The following is a 21821-nucleotide window of genomic DNA, read 5'->3' as shown; positions in this document are numbered from 1 at the left end:
AAATGGGGGAGGGGAGCCACTAACATTTCCCATTTTAACAGTTTTTGTCTCACATGCTTGAGACTATAGGCGCCGCTTTTCCGACGGCGTCAACACCAAATCTTAACCGAAGGTCAAAAGTTACAGCATTTTGATTTTAGGGGGGACTTACTTTTTTTTGTGTATATAATAATGGGTTTTTATTAAAAAAATCTGTAATCTGATAATTAGATGCCATGAATTTCTGCTAAGGCTGTAAACCATAATCCTTATTTTATGATACTAAGCTTTTTGACTCAAGACCATCATCATGTCTGGTTCATGTAGAAGTTGATGTATCCACTGAACAATTTCATCTTTATATCTACAGATTCAGTGGTTCTGAGTTTTGGATGGTGTTCACCAGTGACATATCAGATACATATCAGGGATTTCTACTAGAGCTAGTAGTGGTTTCTGAGTCTACAGGTAGGGATCACATAAATTTGATTTGGTTTTTAGCTTGTCCTTACCAAGTGGAAATAATAGCTTATGCCACAGTAGTATAATAGTGATACTTTTAAAATTTTGATGTCAAAATGAAAATCATGTTATTCAGCCTATCACTGGAGTGGAAACGAACAGTCATATTTTTCATGCAAGTATAGAAATCATAATAGAATTTCATTCACACACAGAGATATGAATGGACGTACAGTGTAGCCAGGAATTATTTGTAAACTGTACATTAAAAACATTGTAAGATGATTGGATGACCTATGCTGAAAGTAAAAAAAATCATAACTTGGCTTTCATAAATCTAATGGATTATATATTATGTGTAAGAGAAAAGAAAAGCCTTTATGTTCCACATAATTAATGGCAAATTGTGATCAGTCATGCATGAATGATTATAATATATGGAGTGTGTTAATGCATATTTTCATACCCTTCTGTGATCATTGAAGCATAACTTGCAGTACTTCAGTGATCATGACTTATTTCTTATTTTTTTATGAGAGTTGAGATGATATGCTTCATTTCATAAAAAATTCTTAACCTCATCTTTTTCACTATTTTGGGAGGAAATGAATTATGAAAATTGATTCTAATTACACCCCTGTACAAAATTCAGTGGCATAATGCAGGCGAGACTGCCAGAGGCGTTCCACTTGTTTGCAAAATGCGTAATGCCAACTGAAATATCGGGAATTGCATATCAAATGAAACCCCATCATCTCATCTATTGGAAAATGTACAAGTCATGACCAGTGACGTGTTGCACGCTACACTTCAATAATCTCAAGGTCTGAAAGAATGCTTTGTAGCATATAATGAGTCATTATAATTCTTGCATTACTGATCACTATTTGGAAATAAAGACCATACTTTTCTTTTTCATATTTCATATTCATTTTGACCAAAGATGAGATGCATGTGCAGTTTATATTAAATGATTATATTTGCACCCCTTTACAAAAGTCACTGAGCACTTAGATAGGGTTTGTTTACAATATTTTGCATAGAACGTAATATGGATTGAAATGCAAATATTGCATATTAAATGAAAGCATAGCATCTCATGTTTTTGGACAATAGAAAATAAATGATCATGCAAACATTGCATGCTACATGTATGCTTCAATGATCACAGCAAGGTCTGAAAATATGCATTATTGCATGTTATGATTCAGGATCATTAATGCATGATCGATCACAATTTGCAATTATAACAATATAAATGTACTTTATGGTTCCAAAATAGTTAATCTTCTCATATTGCATTGTTGTATGTAGTGTACAAATAATCCTTGGAGACACTGTATATGGGGCAAAAAGTGTCAGTTGGTGTAGTTAGTGCTAATGTATTAAGGCAGGATGTGTAGTAAGTGCTCCTTATTCACTCCATGTTACAATATTACCTAATGTATGAAGGCAAGATGTGTACTAAGTGCTCCTTATTCACTCCATGTTACAATATTACCTAATGTATGAAGGCAAGATGTGTACTAAGTGCTCCTTATTCACTCCATGTTACAATATTACCTAATGTATGAAGGCAAGATGTGTACTAAGTGCTCCTTATTCACTCCATGTTACAATATTACCTAATGTATGAAGGCAAGATGTGTACTAAGTGCTCCTTATTCACTCCATGTTACAATATTACCTAATGTATGAAGGCAAGATGTGTACTAAGTGCTCCTTATTCACTCCATGTTACAATATTACCTAATGTATGAAGGCAAGATGTGTACTAAGTGCTCCTTATTCACTCCATGTTACAATATTACCTAATGTATGAAGGCAAGATGTGTACTAAGTGCTCCTTATTCACTCCATGTTACAATATTACCTAATGTATGAAGGCAAGATGTGTACTAAGTGCTCCTTATTCACTCCCATGTTACAATATTACCTAATGTATGAAGGCAAGATGTGTACTAAGTGCTCCTTATTCACTCCCATGTTACAATATTATCTAATGTATGAAGGCAAGATGTGTACTAAGTGCTCCTTATTCACTCCATGTTACAATATTCACTCCTCGACAATTTTTGCGATATATCTGCTGCCCAATTTTTTTTTACCTCGCCGCTCATTGACTTTTTACTTTAAAGTCTTGCGCAAATTTTGAGACCAAATTTGTGACGCCCGGGTACGCGGTTACGACATTACACAAAATTATGTAAGTGCATGTCAGACCCAAAATTGCTCATAAACCTGATTTCATGTACAAATCCAATGCAAATTGTGTATTTAGCCAGAAGTTATTAATGTATCATTATTTCGAGTGCCTGGCCTCGACGTACGGGGCCCTGACAGCTGAGATCTTATTCCTATCTAGGCCGGGAGGGGGCCTCCGAGCCCCCCCCTCAACAAATCGCGCAATATTTTCGCGGCGCGAAATTTGTTGACCGTGCCGCTCACTGACTATTTACTTGCAAGCCTTGCGCAACTTCTGAGACCAACTTTGCATCACTCGGGTACGTGGTTCCGAAATTATGCAACATTATGTAAGTGCATGTCAGACCGAAAATTGCTCAAAAACGTAATTTCGTGTACAAAGGGTGTGTTTATGCTTCCATTGTGAGGACAGAATCAGCGTTTTCAAACGTCGATTCAAAACGCCGATCGTAAACGTGGTTCTGGGAGTGCTGTTTATGCTTAAGAGGCAAATTCACGCTCTCCGGCTGGCTCCGCAGGAAAGCGAGGTCAAACTGGGCGCGCCCTTTTTCGAAAGTTTTTTTTGAGTGTTATTATGTGGAGATAACATGGAGCAATACAACTGTATATGCCCGCGGATTTTCATCATAGTCACCGGAAGCATGTACCAAATGATGTCATTTAAACACGTTTACGATCGTGGTTCTGTTTATACTTCCCCAGAAAGCCTGATTCTGGTCAAACGACGTTTACAAACGCACCTTTTTCTGAGTTTACGATCGGCGTTTTGAAACAGCGTTTAAATGAAAGTAAGCATTGACGCAACCCTGTTTTGGACTAATCACATTTGGAAACGCTGATTCTGGCCTGAAAAGTGGAAGCATAAACACGGCCAAAGTTTATGCAAATTGTGTTTTCAACCAAAATTCATGAATGTATGATTATTTTTAGTTTTGCTTGTCTAAATGTATTTATTTTATGCTTTTTATGATCACAGAAGAGTCCCCAACAAATTTCATTGAAAAAACAATGAAAAACAAAAGGTCAAAAAACAAAGAAATACATAAGAAATTACAAAAAAACAATATAATACATAAGAAAATGATTTGATATCGCAATTTTTTTCATGTAAACTTGCTAAGAACACCACAAAGAGTTTCTTTACCAAAAATTAGTACATTTGGAGCTTTATTTAGGGAGTCAGAGGAAAAAGTATAAGTTTGCATACGAATTATGCATAAATTAGCATAATCACTTGAGAGTGATTTGCATGAAATAAATTACTATACAATTATGTCCCAGGCAACCCGCGTGCCAATTTTCCGCGCGGTCTTAGGGGGAAGCCTGGGAGGCCCCCACTCCGGCCATATGAACTCCCAAAATACCCCGGCCTAGATAGGGTTAAGGGGGGCCATAATGCCCCTCCCTCCCCCCCCCAAAAAAAAAATGACAAAAATCGAAATACCCGGGAGATTTAGGGTTAAAGCAATACTTGTACTAAGTGCTCATTGTTCACTCCATGTTACCAAATTATTTTCTCTGCTTTAATGTTAACCAGAGTGTGGCAGTGGCTCTTTCAGATGTAACAACAAGAATTGCCTGTTGAATGCTACGTATACGGTGACCTGTGATGGCCGAGATGACTGTGGAGACTTTTCTGATGAGGAATATTGTCGTAAGAACACTTCTTAGTTTTTAATGATAAGAAGAACGATAATAATGATGGCTTTTCCACAGCTCATATTACAAAATATACTATGTTTCTTTAACCCATGTAATCTCCTGAATTTTGAGATTTGTTTACATGGAATTTCCTGATTGATATAAACACACAATGGCAAGCATTGTGCATTACATTGAGTAGTAACATCTAACAATTTTTTGTGTGGTGCTCATGTGATTGGCAGCCAAGATCTCTAAGGATCATATCATCAATGCAAAATAGTTTTGAAAACTGCAAAAATCTAAAAGATCCCTCTATTCATAGTAACCTTCTGGATATGGAAAGTTAAAAATCACATGTCTCTCCATTTGAATTGTAAGTTGTTACTGATGATCTGTTCATTTCAACATTAAATTCAGCATTAAGCTGCATGATTTTCCTTACATTTTAAAAAAGTAATTACATAGGCCCATATACTGGAGTTGGGTTTGATTTAAACTCTGGTTTTAAGTTGTGGTTTAACTATGGAAAGCCAGTTATTACATCAATTAACAGTAGAGGTTCAATGTATCAGCTCATTTCATTCCCAAAACATTATAAATTGCCTGGGAAGGATAAAGTATGACAGTTGTGTTTACCATTAAAGAATAAGTAAAGAGCACAGTAAACATGAGAAGCATTCACTGTAAACAAAATTTTGAAATGTTTGGCTTCCCATAATTTTAGCACAGAGTTAGACCATGGTCTAATTTAAACCTGACTTCAGAATACGGCCCATAATGTCAAGAAAAGTTTTCTTCTTCTGGCTTCAGTTGCCTCTCAGCAAGAAAAAGTTAATGTTCAATGTGATTTTATTTGAATTACTTTGGGAAACAAACAATTATTTATGAGGGTTGCCGGGTGCATTTTGTGTTCAAGAATTTGAAGATTTGTGTCAACATTATTATACTCTGATGCTGATGTTTGTTAAATATGTCTATGCAAGCCTGGACTAAAACATATAGATGTCAACACTCCTGTCATATCCATTTTCTTGTTATAACATTTTATTTTCAACAGCGTCATGTGTTCCTATTCCAAGTTCTGTGTGTGGACAATTGCCATACAACTTGACGTACTTTCCAAACCGCCTGTTTGAGACCTCTGAAGATGCAGTTGCTTATTACGATTTTGTGAGTATATATCTTATGTATTCAGGTTACACACCACAGGTGATTATTGGGAAAACCTTTGTGGTTGCACATCTTTTCTACCTAATTTACTGTTTTTGTCTCTGCATGTCCACCATGGCTGGTTTCCAGGGCATTTATGTTTGGGGGTACGGTCCTCTGATCCTCTGTTCATCCCATTTTTTTTCTTGTATGATAATTTTTAAAGTATACATTTAGCAGTGACAATATTCTGGTTATTTATTTTTTTATGTAGTTAGTTCAAAAGTCACAGTGGTCATTTTATATCTGAAAATATCCTTCAAACTTGACTCACGTGTGGTAGATATGCACAGTATCGAATAGCCAAATGCAAGATACAGAGAAAAATGTAACAACTGTAAAAATTGAATAACCATAGGACCACATAGGAAGATGGTATCACAAATTAAGATACACCTATAGAATACTAGACTTTGTTTATGCTTGGTTGGAGTCAGTCTTGAAATTTCACCTGAAGTGGTTTACTATTGCTGGTACGAGATTTGTGATAGGCAATACATACACATCCATTGAAATGGAGTCGGTTATTTGCAGCTCAGCAAATTGAATTATATCATCAAAGGTGATAACTGACATTATTTTGCTTGAATTGATCCCATGGACATTATTATTAATATTATCATTATTTATTTGACCAATAAAAAAAGGACAAATACATCAGAAAAACAATTACAATTGTACAAACATGCAAAGTGGGTCAGGGGGCACAAAAGCGAAATTCATATCGAGTTGTTGCTCAGAGGCATGTACAGGGCACTCCCCTGATATTACTCACTTGAAGATAAACAGCTTTTGATTGCTAATATTTTAACATGTTAGCTTCTGATTTTGCAAATTCCAGTGAAATAAATAATATTGATATTACAAATGATTTATGTAGTGCACTTTCTATCTTAATTACAGTGCGTCCCCAAAAAATAGCTGCCAAATGAAAAATATAGCACTTTTGGGAAAAACACTTACACAGTATGGAAGCCAATTAAGTCAACTTTCAAATGACACCCAAAAATTGGAAAACTATTCATGCTTGAGCGAGCACTGCCCACTGAAACAAAGGGTATGAAAACTAGGGTGGGCTAGAATTGACCTTCCAATTTATGTCACTTTTTGAGAGGTAAATCCTTTGGAACTTGCAAATTAGTTAAGGGCGTTGTGATAAATTAATGATCAACCATGACCAGTGTTGGTTACTTAAGCAGATTTCATAAATCATTCAATTGAACTTTGATGCATGAGTGAACACAAATTACACTTTTTTGGCAGCATTTCAATTTTATCATATGGATCTCTTTTTGGGCAGCATTTCAACTTTATCATGTGGATCTCAGCAATGTGTTCATGGGAGTCGGGAGATTAGGGGGTAAGATAGGGCTTACGTGGGAGAAGTAGGTATATAGAATAAGGGTCAACAGAACATTATGCCATATTTCCCGCCCACCCCTCCTGTTGAGAGTCCGATGGCTATTGTCATGTATGCATGAAGTCCAGAGCTGAATGTTGATTTAATGATAAATTCTGAATTGGGGCATCAACTTTTTCCTATCATTTAATCAACTATTTATCAGTAAATCAACTCATTCAATGTGCAATGTGACCAATCAAATATTCAGTTTTTGTCAGTCAATTATTTCATTAATCATCATAATCAGTAAATTTCTTGGTAATCATTTCAATTTATTAACTTGTGAAATTTGCCTAAGAAACCAAAATTATCTCACTCATTAAATTAGCTTAACACCCTTATCTTTGCAAGTTCCAAAGGACTAACCACTCAAAAAACTGTAAGGCTAATTCCTGCCCAACCTAGCTGAGCTTAGTCTCTCAGGAGAAGAGAAGGGGGTAGAGATGGAGAGAGGGGCTGCTAAATGATCTATTGACCTTTATCTTATCAACGTATACTTCACCTCCCTAAGTCTATATTACCCCCTATTCTCCTGATTCTCATGAACACATTGCTGAGATCCACATGATAAAGTCAAAATGCTGCACTAAAATTGCCATTCATGATCACTCATGCATTAAATTTTAATTTAATAACACAAAAAACAAACTGATCATTAATTCACCAAAGAACCCTCAACTTTTCAAGTCCCAAACAAAAAAAACCTGAAAGAAATTGGAAGGCAAATTCCGGCCCACCCTAATTTTCATACCCTTTGTTTTAATGGGCAGTGCTCGCTCAAGCATGAATAGTTTTTCAACTTTTTGGTGTCATTTGAAAGTCTCCCCCCCCCCACCCAATGATACATTTTTTATTTAACAGCCATTTCGAAAGTGTATAGTTTTTTTGGGATGCACTGTAGATGCTCAAAGTGCTTTTGAGCAAGCAAGAGAAGGAAATAGGACCTTACAGGTTCAAACTTTAACAATGAATACATGAATGGTCTGTCGTAAGGTTATCCAGGTGTGTCTTCCGCTTGCCCCTGATGGTGGTCACGTGTTGGTTTTCAAACTCTTTGGGAGAAAAATCTACAGGGTTGGCTCCACATAAGCAATGCCCATTCCCCCATGATTTCTTTGATACTTGGTACTTGTCATAGATAGGAAGTTGAGCATCATAGCTAGGATTTGTGTTGGTTGGTTGTGATGAATCAAAGGTTTATTATAGATAGGCATTGTACATGCTGGGACTTCTAATTCCATTGTCAACAAGTTAAAGGGTCCTGCAAAATGTTAGTTGCACATTGGAGTTGAGAATATCCAATATATCCAATATTTCAAGGAAAGGAACTTAGTTTTCTGATCATGGATGGGTAACTATAGCAATAAATTACTTGAACTAGTGGAGCGTTGTGGCCCAGTGGATTAGTCTCCGGACTCTGAAACAGAGGGTCGTGGGTTCAAATCCCAACCATGGCTTAATTTCCTTTAGCAAAAAATTGAATAACAATGTGCTGAACTCAACTCAGGTGAGGTAAATGGGTACCTGGCAGGAATTTATTCCTTGAAACGCAGCGCGCATAACAGCTGCACTGCTAAAGCCAGGGTAATTATGCTGCATATACTGTAGAGCGCTTAGAGACTTCTGACAAAGTAAGTATTAAGGGCTATATAAGCAAGTATAAGTATTATTATTGAACTGCTATATTTGCTATTAACATCAAATGCTTCTTACCCTTTTAGCTTTGAATAGTCATTAACAGTCAACTTTTTATGTTATGGACCGTGAACATAGCTATTCCAGGTAAACAGTATTGGAACTTGTCATCCAAGGATGTCGGACTTTGCTTGTAATATCATGTTCCCGGAGTGTACTCATCATGGCCCAACCATCCGACCATGCTACAAAGATTGTGTGAATGTGACACTGCATTGTAAAGACATGTATGAATCTTTCGGCGAACCCTGGCCTGTGGATTGTGAAGACTTCTCAGATGCAGAGCGAATCCCTACTGGATACTGCCGTGGAACATCAACAGGTAAATATTGCGGTATTCGTCTATTGCCAACTCGTCCACTCACCACATGGTCTACTTTCATCTAGTCTAATGACGTATCGTCCATCAACAATTTGTCTATAAACCATTTGGTTCAATAATCATTTGGTTCATTCATCATTTGTCTAATCACCATTTCGTCTATGACCATTTCATCTCATAACCAGTTCTAATATCCATTTCATTTTTGTTCATTTTGCACAATTAACACTTAGTCCAATTTGACCAAATGGTATGCGGACTAAATGGCTATTGGACCAACTGGTTATTAGACAAAAATGGTGAGTGGACGAATTTGCAATTAGACAATGTGGATAGTTGACGAACTGATAGTTGTCCAAATGATAGACAAGCTGGCAATTGGACGAATCAGAAATAAACTTGAATATAGCTACTTGTATATAACAACATAACTTGAGTTGAGGAAAATAGTAGAACTGCTTGGACTAAGACTTGTTTTACTCTATTTTGGTGCTCTACTAATGCAAACACTGCCCCAATTTCAACACCATAATTTCAAAAGAATACTTGAAATTATCTAATGCATTACCAAGCCCACATCTTAAGGGGCCATCTCAGTACAAAGTCACACATGTGACAGAAAACCTCTGACATTGAAAGCCTGTGGGTCTAAGATTTCTGTTGAGTATTTAGTCATTCATAACTTACAAATTGTTTGATAAAACTCCCAACTGCACTGAACAGTAACAACGCATATAAGGATGCATATAGTGTCAGGCTCAAGAGCCTTCATTGTCTAGTCTCTCCTAGGTGATCCCTTCTCTGTTTTGGAGATTCCTAGAATGACATACAACAAATCCAAGCCCGGAGAGATTGAGCATAAAGTTGCATGGAGCTGTAGTCATGAATGTTATGAAAAGAAAGAAGAGAGATTTGAGAAGCAGACTCTTATTCACTTTAGATGGGAGACCAGATTGATGAGTTAATAAGGTAGCACAAGAAAATCAGTGTGGATCGTCAGCTGCATACAACTCTAGATACTCCAGGTGGTCAGTAAGACACTCCCTGACCCTGTGTATGAAGTCCTCGCGGAGATGACCGAGAGAAGGGCAAGATCGAACAAAGTGTTCTACTGTCTCGTCATAAGAGTCACAAAGAGGGCAAGTACAGGTGGGAGACTTTCCTAAAGTGTAGAGACGACACTAGATAGATATGTGGATGAAAGTAATTGGGCTCTAACAATTAGAGCCTATCGGATGACGACAGGGGAATGTGTGTTCTTCGGATAAAGGAGATTGGTGGAGGATTGGAAGTGATCTATCCAGAACTTGAGAGATGACTTTGCGCTGATGCCTTGTGTTTCAAGATGATTGACAGCAAGGTATATCTTGTACTTAACCAATTTCTTAAAGGTGGAGTAAGGGAGTGGTTTTGCGATAATACTGTGGAGATCGGGAAGGTCATACTTAACGTATCCTGGATGGTTGGAGTCCCTGCTCCGAGAGCGGCCAGGAATGTCCGATATTCAAAGCAATTGTGATCCAGATTAGAGTGTTGACCAAAAATGACCAATCTGTCAAGATCTATCTTGATGGAGAGAGGCAAAAGGTTGTTGAGAAGATACACTATCTCGTCTGCAGCTGTTATTGAAACTCCAAATATCCTCTTGAATAGGTGAGATTCAGCTTTGTCAAGTTTCTGTGGATTTGGTGAATTTGGTAATTGAACCAAAATGCAGCATCCTTGGGGAGTCCACCAAAAGTGTGCGACCAGCATTGGGGTGAGACCAGTATATGCCCTAGAGCCAGACAGGGAGTAGGAAATACGGGGCCAGTTCCGATTATGCTGTCAGTCGGATTGTACCATGAACCAGGTTTTGAGATTCCAAGATGTTAGTGACCGTTTTTTTTTCTTCAACGGTGTTTCCATTGACTGTCCAGGAAGATATTGCAGTGTGTGTGGTGTTGTTGATGACAATCACTGCACTTTAAGAAGGGTTGATTTTGTAGTGCCGGAACTTTGCATAGATTAATGCGACATCAAGCATCAACTGAAGCTCGTCTGAAGAGTTAGCTATAAGTGCGACATCGTCGGCAAGAACAACAAAGCCAGACAAAAGGCCGTCTATTGAGCATCCAAGGTTCTTCTCTCGCAGCTCCTTGATCAATCCGTCAACAAATGCAGTGTACAGTAAAAGAGACAGGACCCCAATATGACAGTTGCCTTTGGTGATGGGGACTGAGTTACTGCCCCCCCCCCCCTCAAAAAGGCCATGCTTTTGATCCCATGGTATATGGATTCCAACATGTCCTGAATGCAGGAGTATAGCTGGGATGACTTAAGCTTATCACAAAGCCCTCTACATGTATGCCACACTATGTTGAAAGTCTTCTCTGCATCCAATAGAGCAAGGTATGTAGGGGGTTGCAGTGTTCATTTCGATGATTAACTGAAGTGAGATAGATGTGAGGGGGCATGAAAAACCCTTACTGAAACCAAAGTGGAGCTCATCAGGGGTGTCGCTGATTTAAAGCTGACATACCAGGTGTGGTTGGAGGCAGAGTTCAAGGAGTTTGCATAGACAGATGTCAGGGTAATTCCTTTGTAGTTCCTTTGATCATGTTGGTCAGATTTTTGGACAGTGAGCATGATGTAAGAGTGTGTTGTACAGGGCAAGTAGAAAACGACGAGCTGTGTCACCTACATGTAAATGTTTAAGATGTTCAGGAGAAACATTGTCGGCACCAGCAGCCTTGCCAATCCTGAGGTGCTTGAAAGCCTCATCCATGTCATGTGACGTAATTTGGATACCAGACTCTAAAACAGGAGCAGGAGATTCATCATGGGGCAGGATATCTACCGGAGATTGTCCTTGCACGAAGCCTGTGTGGGAAGCATTGAAACCATCAGATGAAAGGGCAGTAAAATAGAGTTGCCAGCCATGTGTTGGCATATGTTGGCATGCTGAGTTGAATTTGTGTGGAAACTTTGGGCATGGATCTATAAAACATATGGACATTCATCTGTTCCCTAACATTTTTTCTAGCGACATTTGCTCTGATGGAAAGTCTGCATGCTAAGCCAAATTTAAAAACTAACCCCCAAAAGTAAATAAAGCCTAAACCTAGCCCTTAAATTATTCTGAACCACAAAACTCTTTATTCCAATCCTAACCCTATGCCTTCTGAGATATTAAGACCGTAGCAAATGTCTCAGGGGCATATGTCGTGTCACCCATTCATAAGTATTAAAGTCAATGAATTCACGAACATGTGACTGTCATTTTACTGTAAAAAAAAATTCTCTTTATATTTGTCTACTTTGATCCATTTATGGTCACTATGAATTAGGTCATGGGTTGAAATAACTAGTCAGTGATTCGACATGATATTGCACAAACTGTGTGGAATATAACAAGATCATTTAGGACGAGGAAAAGTTAATGTCCAGTTTTCTACTATAATTGGTCATCTTAATAGTTTTATTGGGAAAATGTATTCATACTTACAGATACAGAGTAAAGTGTGATTGAACTGTCAATCATTTATAATCCCATTTTTTCTCCCGTATATTCCATATTTACATGGCACATAGAGTATAAAGGTTTTGTATTACTCAATGTTATTGAGGTCATCGTGTGTGTGCAGAAGTTTAAGGATGGAATGATTTTACATTTTACAAATTATTTTACATCACAAAATCATCTGCTTCTCAGTTTTGCTATGTCCAAATCTGAAGTATGTTGATTTTTTCCAATTTCTTTTCTTAAGTATGTTGATTGAAAGGCATATCCTTAATCAGGACAATAGCCAACATAATGTTAATGTCCAGTTTTCTACTATAATTGGTCATCTTAATAGTTTTATTGGGAAAATGTATTCATACTTACAGATACAGAGTAAAGTGTGATTGAACTGTCAATCATTTATAATCCCATTTTTTCTCCCGTATATTCCATATTTACATGGCACATAGAGTATAAAGGTTTTGTATTACTCAATGTTATTGAGGTCATCGTGTGTGTGCAGAAGTTTAAGGATGGAATGATTTTACATTTTACAAATTATTTTACATCACAAAATCATCTGCTTCTCAGTTTTGCTATGTCCAAATCTGAAGTATGTTGATTGTATGCCATTTCTTTTCTGAAGTATGTTGATTGAAAGGCATATCCTTAATCAGGACAATAGCCAACATAAAACCAAGACTAGGAAAATGTTCTTTTTGCAGTTGCTATTGTCTAAACACCCGTCGGTGTACATGTATGTTCTCATTTAGATTTTTTTACTTTATGTCTTCAGTTGAGGTACTTTATTGTCCATGTTCTTAGTAAGATGCAAATACTCAGATGACAGTGACTATAATTTCATCAGAGGAAGGTTTGCTTTAATCTTCCATCACCACATTGAAGGTCTGTACTTTGTGTCAGCCTTTGGGGCCTGTTTTGGCATTGTCAGTCTGTCTTGTGGGTATCGTTTTAGTGGGATGTATCTCATCTTAGCAGAGTTTAATATTCATAAGATGATGAATGTGTATATAATCATATAGAGAAAGAGAGCGAGAGGGGGAGAGAATGAGAATGAATTTCAAAAAAATAATACAATTTATGTTTTCATCGGCAGATCTGTTTCAAACTGATATCTGTGGTACAAGACCAGGATTTGGAAAGGAGCAGGAGTTTGCAGAGATAGTAGGTGGGGTCAATGCATTCTCTGGCGAAATTCCATGGATAGTCTATTTGGAAAGTGACGATAATTTATTCTGTGGAGGTACTTTGATTACCTCTAAATGGGTAGTGACTGCATCCCACTGTGTGTAAGTAATGAACTAGAGATTTATTTGCTTATTTAGGAGCTAAACAATATCAATATATTATGATGCTAATATCTTTGCTAATGTCTGACCCAAATGATGCTAATATCTGACCCAAATTTTTGGTCACGAATGTCATTTAATAAATCATAGACCATATACTTGTTGAATAAAGAATTTTTCTCTATCTTCATCGCCTTTGATAATTTGTGTTGATCCCCCAGATGAAAAACATCTTACTTGCCAGGTTGTTCTATGAAATAGGAATACCCCCATTGGGGATAAATAAAACTGTCATATTAACCTGCTTGGTCATATTTTTGTGAACACTTTTCTGGAGTGTTGTAAATGAGATTGAAGAATGCCCCCTGGTAATTTATTAGTGACTTGTTACTATTTCTTGGCTTTACAGGTTTGCCGGTATCAAATGTACATTGGGTTAGCTTTAAAGTTATGGCATACGGACGTAACACCTCTGTCCATAATGGCACAAAATATAAAATCTTTGCTGTAATGTACACATGTACAGAATATCATTTGATTTGAAAGAGATAGAATTTGTCCATTTTGGTGTTGTCTTTCTTTTAATTCAATTCATTTTTCAAATTAACTGCATACAAATAGGCAGGAGTGCTATGGTACGAGATTTTGCATGAGGTGAAAGAAAGATGCTGTATTCAATGAAGCATTAGCCAAGTTGAATAGAGCATCTCCTTCTTTCACCGAATGAGAAATCTCGCACCATTTCACGAATAAGGATATTTGCTATTTGTGTTGTACAACGCCTTGGAATGTAGCAAAAATATGAACAAAACAAGAATTTTTCCTTGCAGGAATCTATGAAAAGGGAGCAAAAATACTGAAGCAAAAAGCAAAATTTCACGAGCGCACATGACCCTGGGCAGCATTGCGCATTTAGTCAGCAGGCTATACGCGTATTGCACCTTCATTTTTACTGAGTGCAATGAATAAAATGGTATTGTGACGACCTCCTAAAGCCATGCAACGGTACATTTTGGATGGTACGTCGTGTGTGCAACAATACGAATGTTTGACATTCAGCCTCCCATTTGCTCACATACAACAAGCTAAGTAGGCATTGTACAATTACAAATGACCTTTTGGCCCTTTGGTCCTTTAAAGTTCGTCGGTAATGTCAATGGTGACGTTGTTTTTGTCACAATAAGTACATATAGTTCAAGGATGTTGCAGACCTTCTAATACACATAGAGCAAAAATATCAAAACTTATCAATATTAAAGGATATCATTACGAAACTTTGTGTTTAAAAATGGATCTCATCTGACACCCAAATTTCAAATTCCAAGCTACTTTCACTCGCCATCAGCTCACAAATGAAACATTTACGCCCATGAATAGGTATCTATTTATGCATTTTGATGTTCAGCAATATATATCATATATATATATTATGGGAGCCTTAAATAAGCATATACTCAACAATTTGATGATAAAAGTAAACACTTTACTAACAAGAATATATATACATATATATATATATATATATATATATATATATATATATATATATATGATATAGCTGAACATCAAAATGCCTAAACAGATACCTCGGCCGTGATCTGGCAAAACTACGTATCTCCTTTTTTGCCATTGCGAGATATTCGAGCTTGAATATTTTACATTGCTTCTTTTGCTTTTCTTGGAAAAGTGGAAAATGGTATATCGATTTTTTTTGTTTTCCTTTGATCTGCGGAACTTATATAAGCTATTGGCACCAAAAACTAGTTGATTTACTCATTTAATCTTCTAATTTTCCACTTTTTTTTAAAACATACGCACTTTTGCCTGATAAAATTGATGACACACTCCGAGCTTTTTATCAGGCAAAACTGTATGTTCTAACTTATCAGGCAAAACTACGTATGTCACAAGGTACGCGGCCGCGTGGCAAATGTTTATCAGGCAAAACTACGTATGTCACAAGGTACGCGGCCGCGTGGCAAATGTTTATCAGGCCTACGTATGTCCTCCGCATGGCAAAGTTAGAGATACGTAGTTGTGCCTGATAAAACTTTGCCATGCGGAGGACATACATAGTTTTGCCTGATAAACATTTGCCACGTACGCGGCCGCGTACCTTGTGACATATAGTTTTGCCTGATAAGTTAGAACATACGTAGTTTTGCCTGATAAAAAGCTCGGAGTGTGTCATTGATTTTATCATCCAAGAGTGCGTATGTTGTAAAAAAAGCGACCGGTAAAATGCAGAATTTGGGAGATACGTAGTTTTGCCTGATAAATCACCTTCTTCTTTTGCGGCTATCATTACAAAAATTTCCCGTTTGATAGTAAAGTGTTCACAAGTTACATAATTTCTTCCAATCTTAAGTCACAGTATGCAAACACATGAAAGTAATTAAGCTCATCAGTTCACAAATGAAACATTAAACAATAATGCTCATGAATAGGTCGGCCGTGATCTGGCAAAACTACGTTAGTCATTTTTTGGCGTTTTTCAGTTTTTTAGTGTTTCTTATAATATTGAATACGCTCTTTCATCTGTTAAAATTTCAAATTCTAACCCCAATTATTTTGCATTATGAAAATTTCCTGTTTGATTGTCGACCGCACTTCGGACTGCAAACTGCGGTTTCATACCCCGATTTGTGTTTGGAATATCTCAAACAACTTTTCCAACCCCGATAAACCCATCTTGGCCAGGTAATCCCCTTGTCTCGATTTCACCACCACGGGCCAGCTAAATGAGCGTTGAGCCAAGGACGAAATGATAAACAACAGCTGTGCTATTACGTAAGACTTGTCTGCCTGTAGAAGGATCTTCGGAATGAAATTATTGTATTCGATATTTATCACGTTTTCAAAGGCATATTACATTCAGACATCCAATACTAGTCCATTTTCAATTTCGAACGAAGAAAATCGACCTTGAAATAAGGAAAGTAAGCGAATAAAAATTGCGGTATGCTTAGCATGCAAGGACCGCGATGCATGCATAGTTTCTGTCCGTCCAGCAAGAAAATGGGTTCACTCGCGCAATGATACAGTCTTAACGTTCGAAAAATAGAAGTAATGGCATACCAACATACAAAGTATAATAATCATGCTGCTGATATGCACAAAAATATGAAATCATTATTTTTTTTCCCCAAAGTCTTATTCATAATTTAAATACAAACTATGCCTGTAACTATTTTTTTAATCGCAAACGTATTATCTATGTAAAGGCCTACACCTCAACTTTGAGAAAAGGACATTTATAGGCCTCACTACAGATATGATTGGCAAATGCATGTTCTTTAGAGGTGTAGAAAGGGGATGGATGAAGAACAATAAGTCTAGAAAGAAAATAATTAGACAGCCTGAGAGAAAGAAGGAAAGAAAGAAAGGAAAGAAGGAAGAAAGAAAGAAAGGAAGGAAGGAAGAAAGAAAGAAAGGAAGGAAGGAAGAGAGAGAGAGAACGAAAGAAAGAAAGAAAGAAAGGAAGGAAGGAAAAGAGAGAGAAAGAAAGAAAGAAAGAAGGAAGGAAGGAAAGAAAGAAAGGAAGGAAGGAAGAAAAAACTTTCTATCAACGCGTGTATACATGGAACTCCATGCGTTCGCCAGAACTACACACATTGCAATCCATCGTGTGTGGCCCCCTGCTGTGACCGTAGATGCTGGGGTGAATTATCTTCGGACCGAGGTCAAGAAACAGGTGTTTCTATACTTAAATTTCATGCTTGAGGGCAATAGGATTTGTATTACTGGGAGAAGAGATTTGATAAGGAAAAATGGGGTATACAGCTCTCAAACGCGAGATTTTCGTCATGACTGTTCTGGGAAAACTACGTAAGTAGACTTACATAGTTTTGCCTTTTAATTCTCGTCAAAGCTTGAAAAACTACTTTTGTAAGTCGACTTACGTAGTTCTGCCTTTTAAATTTAGTGATTTTTTAGAGAATTTTACAAAAACTGGGTTTCGAATCTCCCCATGACGAAAATCTTGCTTTTAAGAGCAGTATACCCCAGTTTCCCTTATCAAATCTCTTCTCCCAGTACTACAAACCCTATTGCCCTCAAGCATGAAATTTAAGTATAGAAACACCTGTTTCTTGACCTCAGTCCGAAGATAATACACCCCAGCATCAACGGTCACAGCAGGGGGCCACACACGATGGATTGCAATGTGTGTAGTTCTGGTGAGTGCATGGAGTTCCATGTATACAGGCGTTGATAGAAACTTTTTCTTCCTTTCTTTCTTTCTCTCTCTCTTTCTTCCTTCCTTCCTTCCTTTCTTTCTTTCGTTAAGACTGTATCATTGCGTGAGTGAACGGCATGCATTACGCGAATCCTGTGTTTAAAAAATACCCCACCAGCTTATAACACAGGAACTCCATTGCCTTGCGTGTTATGCCAATGGGATCTCAGGTGGGGTATTTGAAACCCCAATTTCAGATTTTGGGAGAGCTCTCGTTTAAACTGGGGTGGGGTTCATCTGATTCCTTGTGTGTTAGTCAATGGGATCTCAAGTGGGGTATTGACACCCCAATTTCAGTTTTTTTGGAAAGTTGCATTTCTCGCGTTTAAACTTGGGTGGGGTCGATTTAGTGACTGCTGCTGCTGGGAAGAGCCGATAACACGGATGCCTGCCACCACAACAGGCTGATGATCAGCATAGAGTGGGATTGCAGCTGTCCTTGTTACGTAATAGTATAAACAAACTCTTCAGAGCTTCCTGGCTGACATTAATCTTGAAAGAATGAATTTGTATTCTATTTGTTTTAGGACATTAGCTTATCTAAAAACGATTCGGAATTTAGATGAAGATCGACATGAAATTTTGAACGATGCAAAATGACCCACAATTGCTGAAATAACAATAAGTTTTAAAAACTCACCCTCTCTCTCTCTCTTGCTCTCTCTCTCTCTCTGCCAGGCCTTATGAAGGTCACTTCTCCTTGGGGGAAGGTGGATTATCTGGGAGAGTGCGTGGTTGTTTACTTAAGGATAAATCGGGGATGGGGGGGGGGCGAGTGAAAGTAGCTTGGAATTTGAAATTTGGGTGTCAGATGAGATCCATTTTTAAACACAAATTTTCGTAATGTGCATCCCATATTTTCTTGCTGGACGGACAGAAACTATATGGGATGCATCGCATTCCTTGCATGCTAAGCATACCGTAATTTTTATTCCGTTTACTTTCCTTATTTCGAGGTCGATTTTCTTCGTTCGCAATTGAAAATGGACTAGTATTGGATGTCTGAATGTAATATGCCTTTGAAAACGTGATTAATATCGAATACAATAATTTCATTCCGAAGATCCTTCTACAGGCAGACAAGTCTTACGTAATAATAGCACAGCTGTTGTTTATCATTTCGTCCTTGGCTCAGCGCTCGTTTGGCTGGCATGTCGTGGTGAAATTGAGACAAGGGGATTACCTGCATGGCCAAGATGGGTTTATTGGGGTTGGAAATGTTTGAGAGTTTCCAAACGAAAAACGGGGTATCCGACCGCATTTTGCAGTCCGAAGTGCGGTCGACAATCAAACAGGAAATTTTCATAATGCAAAATAATTGGGGTTAGAATTTGAAATTTTAACAGATGAAAGAGCGTATTCAATATTATAAGAAACACTAAAAAACTGAAAAACGCCAAAAAATGACTTACGTAGTTTTGCCAGATCACGGCCGACCTATTCATGAGCATTATTGTTTAATGTTTCATTTGTGAACTGATGAGCTTAATTACTTTCATGTGTTTGCATACTGTGACTTAAGATTGGAAGAAATTATGTAACTTGTGAACACTTTACTAACATGAATGTCAGTATGTGGGACTGGAGTGAAATTTCATGGTATCTTTGGAAGAGCTTTAAACGGTGAAGAAATAAAATATCATCATTGGTGTTAACATATTTTGTCAATATCATACAAATAATTAAAATACACAAAAATCAGGTTAAAAAATTATTTGTCCGGGGTCAGATTCAAGGTAAAGGTCAAGGGTCATTACCATATAAATCACTTAAGACATTATTTGATGCATGTTTTGGATTCCTCTCTGAATTTCCTATTAAATGGTATCAGTTTTGTGAAAATTGGTCAACACGTAACGACACAATGGCCATTGAAAGTTGAAGGTCACGCCCATTTTTGTCAAAACAAGGAGAAAAGGGCGGGCCGTAGCGCGAGAACCGACAGACCGATTTGACTAATTTGTTTTGTTTTGTGCGTGGGCCATGGTGAATTTTATGTGTATCAATTTACAACGAATTCTGAGACGGTCGGGTGCAACCACTGGGTGAATTCAGATGGAATGACCCCGTACCTAGATTTATATTTAAATATTTTAGAGTTTGTAGTTTTTTTGTGAGGTTTTTCAAAGTAATTTTCAGGGATGTATGTATGATGATCTTTGTTAAGTTTTACATTCACATCATTTTCTTGAATTTTTTCCAATAACGTTAAATTGCACATTTGAAATTTTGTCTCTTTAGTGATGATGGTAAAAGAGTAGATGCTGTTGTCCTTGGAGCTCTTAACAGCGAAAGCCCTTCTGAGTATCAGCAAAGAATTGAACCCAGTGGAATATTTCTTCATCCTGACTACAATTTTGGTATCGAGTTCAATGCGGACATAGCACTCATCGAGCTATCCACACCTGTCAATTTCACCGATTACATCAGACCTGCATGTCTTGCAAATTCATCCAAAGAAAGCTCCCTCTACAGCCCTTGCTTGATTGCTGGATGGGGGAATGACGGAAATGGTATAAATATATTAAGGCTTTATTCTGAAGTTTCTTGTTGGGATATACCACAACAACAAAACAAACAAAAATACAATTCAGTGAGATAGCATTGGAATACCATTCGGAAGTCCCATTGAAGATAACTGTTTATAATACCATTGAAAATACCATACACCATTGGCTATCATTCATCCACCATTCAAAAGTGTCATTCAACCTAATTTGCATTTCTTCAGACAAGTGGTAGTTTCCATTTGCATTTCAATGGTAAATGAATGGTGCATCAGTGGTACATTAATGGTTCTCTAATGGTATATCAGCTAATTTTGAAAACCTAATATGCATAAAATGTATGAGGTGCGGTTCAACCAATGGTACATGTAATTATGCAAATTTTGGTAACACCAGTTTGCCATTGGTCTACTAATGAAACACAATTCACCATCCACCATTGATTTCTAATTCAAACATCATACACAGCCTAATTTTTATTATAATTTCTTTTCCTGTTTTTGTTTCTGTTTATGGTAACTCCCATGGGAACCTAGTAGAACAGTTTTTTTTGCTGGTATACGCCAAGCTGGTATGTAACCAATTACCTAGGAAACATTTTATGTCTAGGTTAATCAGGCATAGCGGCTGACATTAAAGACGACAGATATTAGTCTCTGGCCTTTTTTTATCAAACTGGAGACAATGGCAGAGTGGGGATTTGAACTCACAACCTTGCGATTATGAGTGCAATGCTCTAACCACTAGGCCACATGACCCACTAATCAATCATGTGGCGATGATTACTTCTTTGTTTTGTGAAGATTATAATTATGATAGATAAAGGATTTTGTGATGCAAGCTTTGTGAGATTTGGGAGGTTAATGTTTAGAGGTCATGCTTACTACTTTGGCCATTCATTCTGAAGTATCATGTCATCATTTGTTCTATTCTCATAGTTTCATGAAATGTCTTGATGTTTATTTTGATGATTCTTTTTATTTCTGTTGTAGTTGTTTAAAATGAGTCTGGATTTGCCATACCTTTAGCGTGTTCAATTTCTGTATTATGAACCCACAGGTAATTATCCAGAACACTTGCAGAAGGCAGTTGTCACTTTGTTTGAAGTTGACGAATGTAGGAGTTTTTACGGAAATTACTCTGTTAATGAGAACATGCTATGTGCAGGATATGAAAGAGGAGAGATAGATTCCTGTGATGTGAGTATTTCAATTAAATGATATTAAATAGTAGCATGTCAAGAATTCATGAATAAGATCTATGGCACCACTGTGACTGTGAGAAGTTTAAATGGCGCTTAGCTAACTGCGCGTGATGCCATTCTCCAGACCGTTACAATGCAGAAATGTGGGAGATACGTATTTT

The 21821-nt window shown here is 37.3% G+C and overlaps 1 protein-coding gene across 1 annotated transcript in view; it reads left to right on the top strand.

Annotated features, from left to right (window-relative positions):
- LOC121422634 overlaps positions 1 to 21821 on the top strand; it is a 78514-nt gene that overhangs the window by 28297 nt on the left and 28396 nt on the right. Inside the window, exons 10-16 of the mRNA XM_041617796.1 lie at positions 350 to 447; positions 4184 to 4300; positions 5348 to 5460; positions 8675 to 8918; positions 13520 to 13712; positions 20191 to 20462; positions 21516 to 21655. Of these exons, the coding sequence (XP_041473730.1) occupies positions 350 to 447; positions 4184 to 4300; positions 5348 to 5460; positions 8675 to 8918; positions 13520 to 13712; positions 20191 to 20462; positions 21516 to 21655 (1177 nt within the window). The remainder of the gene's footprint in view (positions 1 to 349; positions 448 to 4183; positions 4301 to 5347; positions 5461 to 8674; positions 8919 to 13519; positions 13713 to 20190; positions 20463 to 21515; positions 21656 to 21821) is intronic.

The sequence above is a fragment of the Lytechinus variegatus genome, chromosome 10 (assembly GCF_018143015.1).
Source record: "Lytechinus variegatus isolate NC3 chromosome 10, Lvar_3.0, whole genome shotgun sequence".
Classification (NCBI taxonomy): Eukaryota; Metazoa; Echinodermata; class Echinoidea; order Temnopleuroida; family Toxopneustidae; genus Lytechinus; species Lytechinus variegatus.
This window is presented reverse-complemented; position numbering and strand designations above follow the sequence as displayed.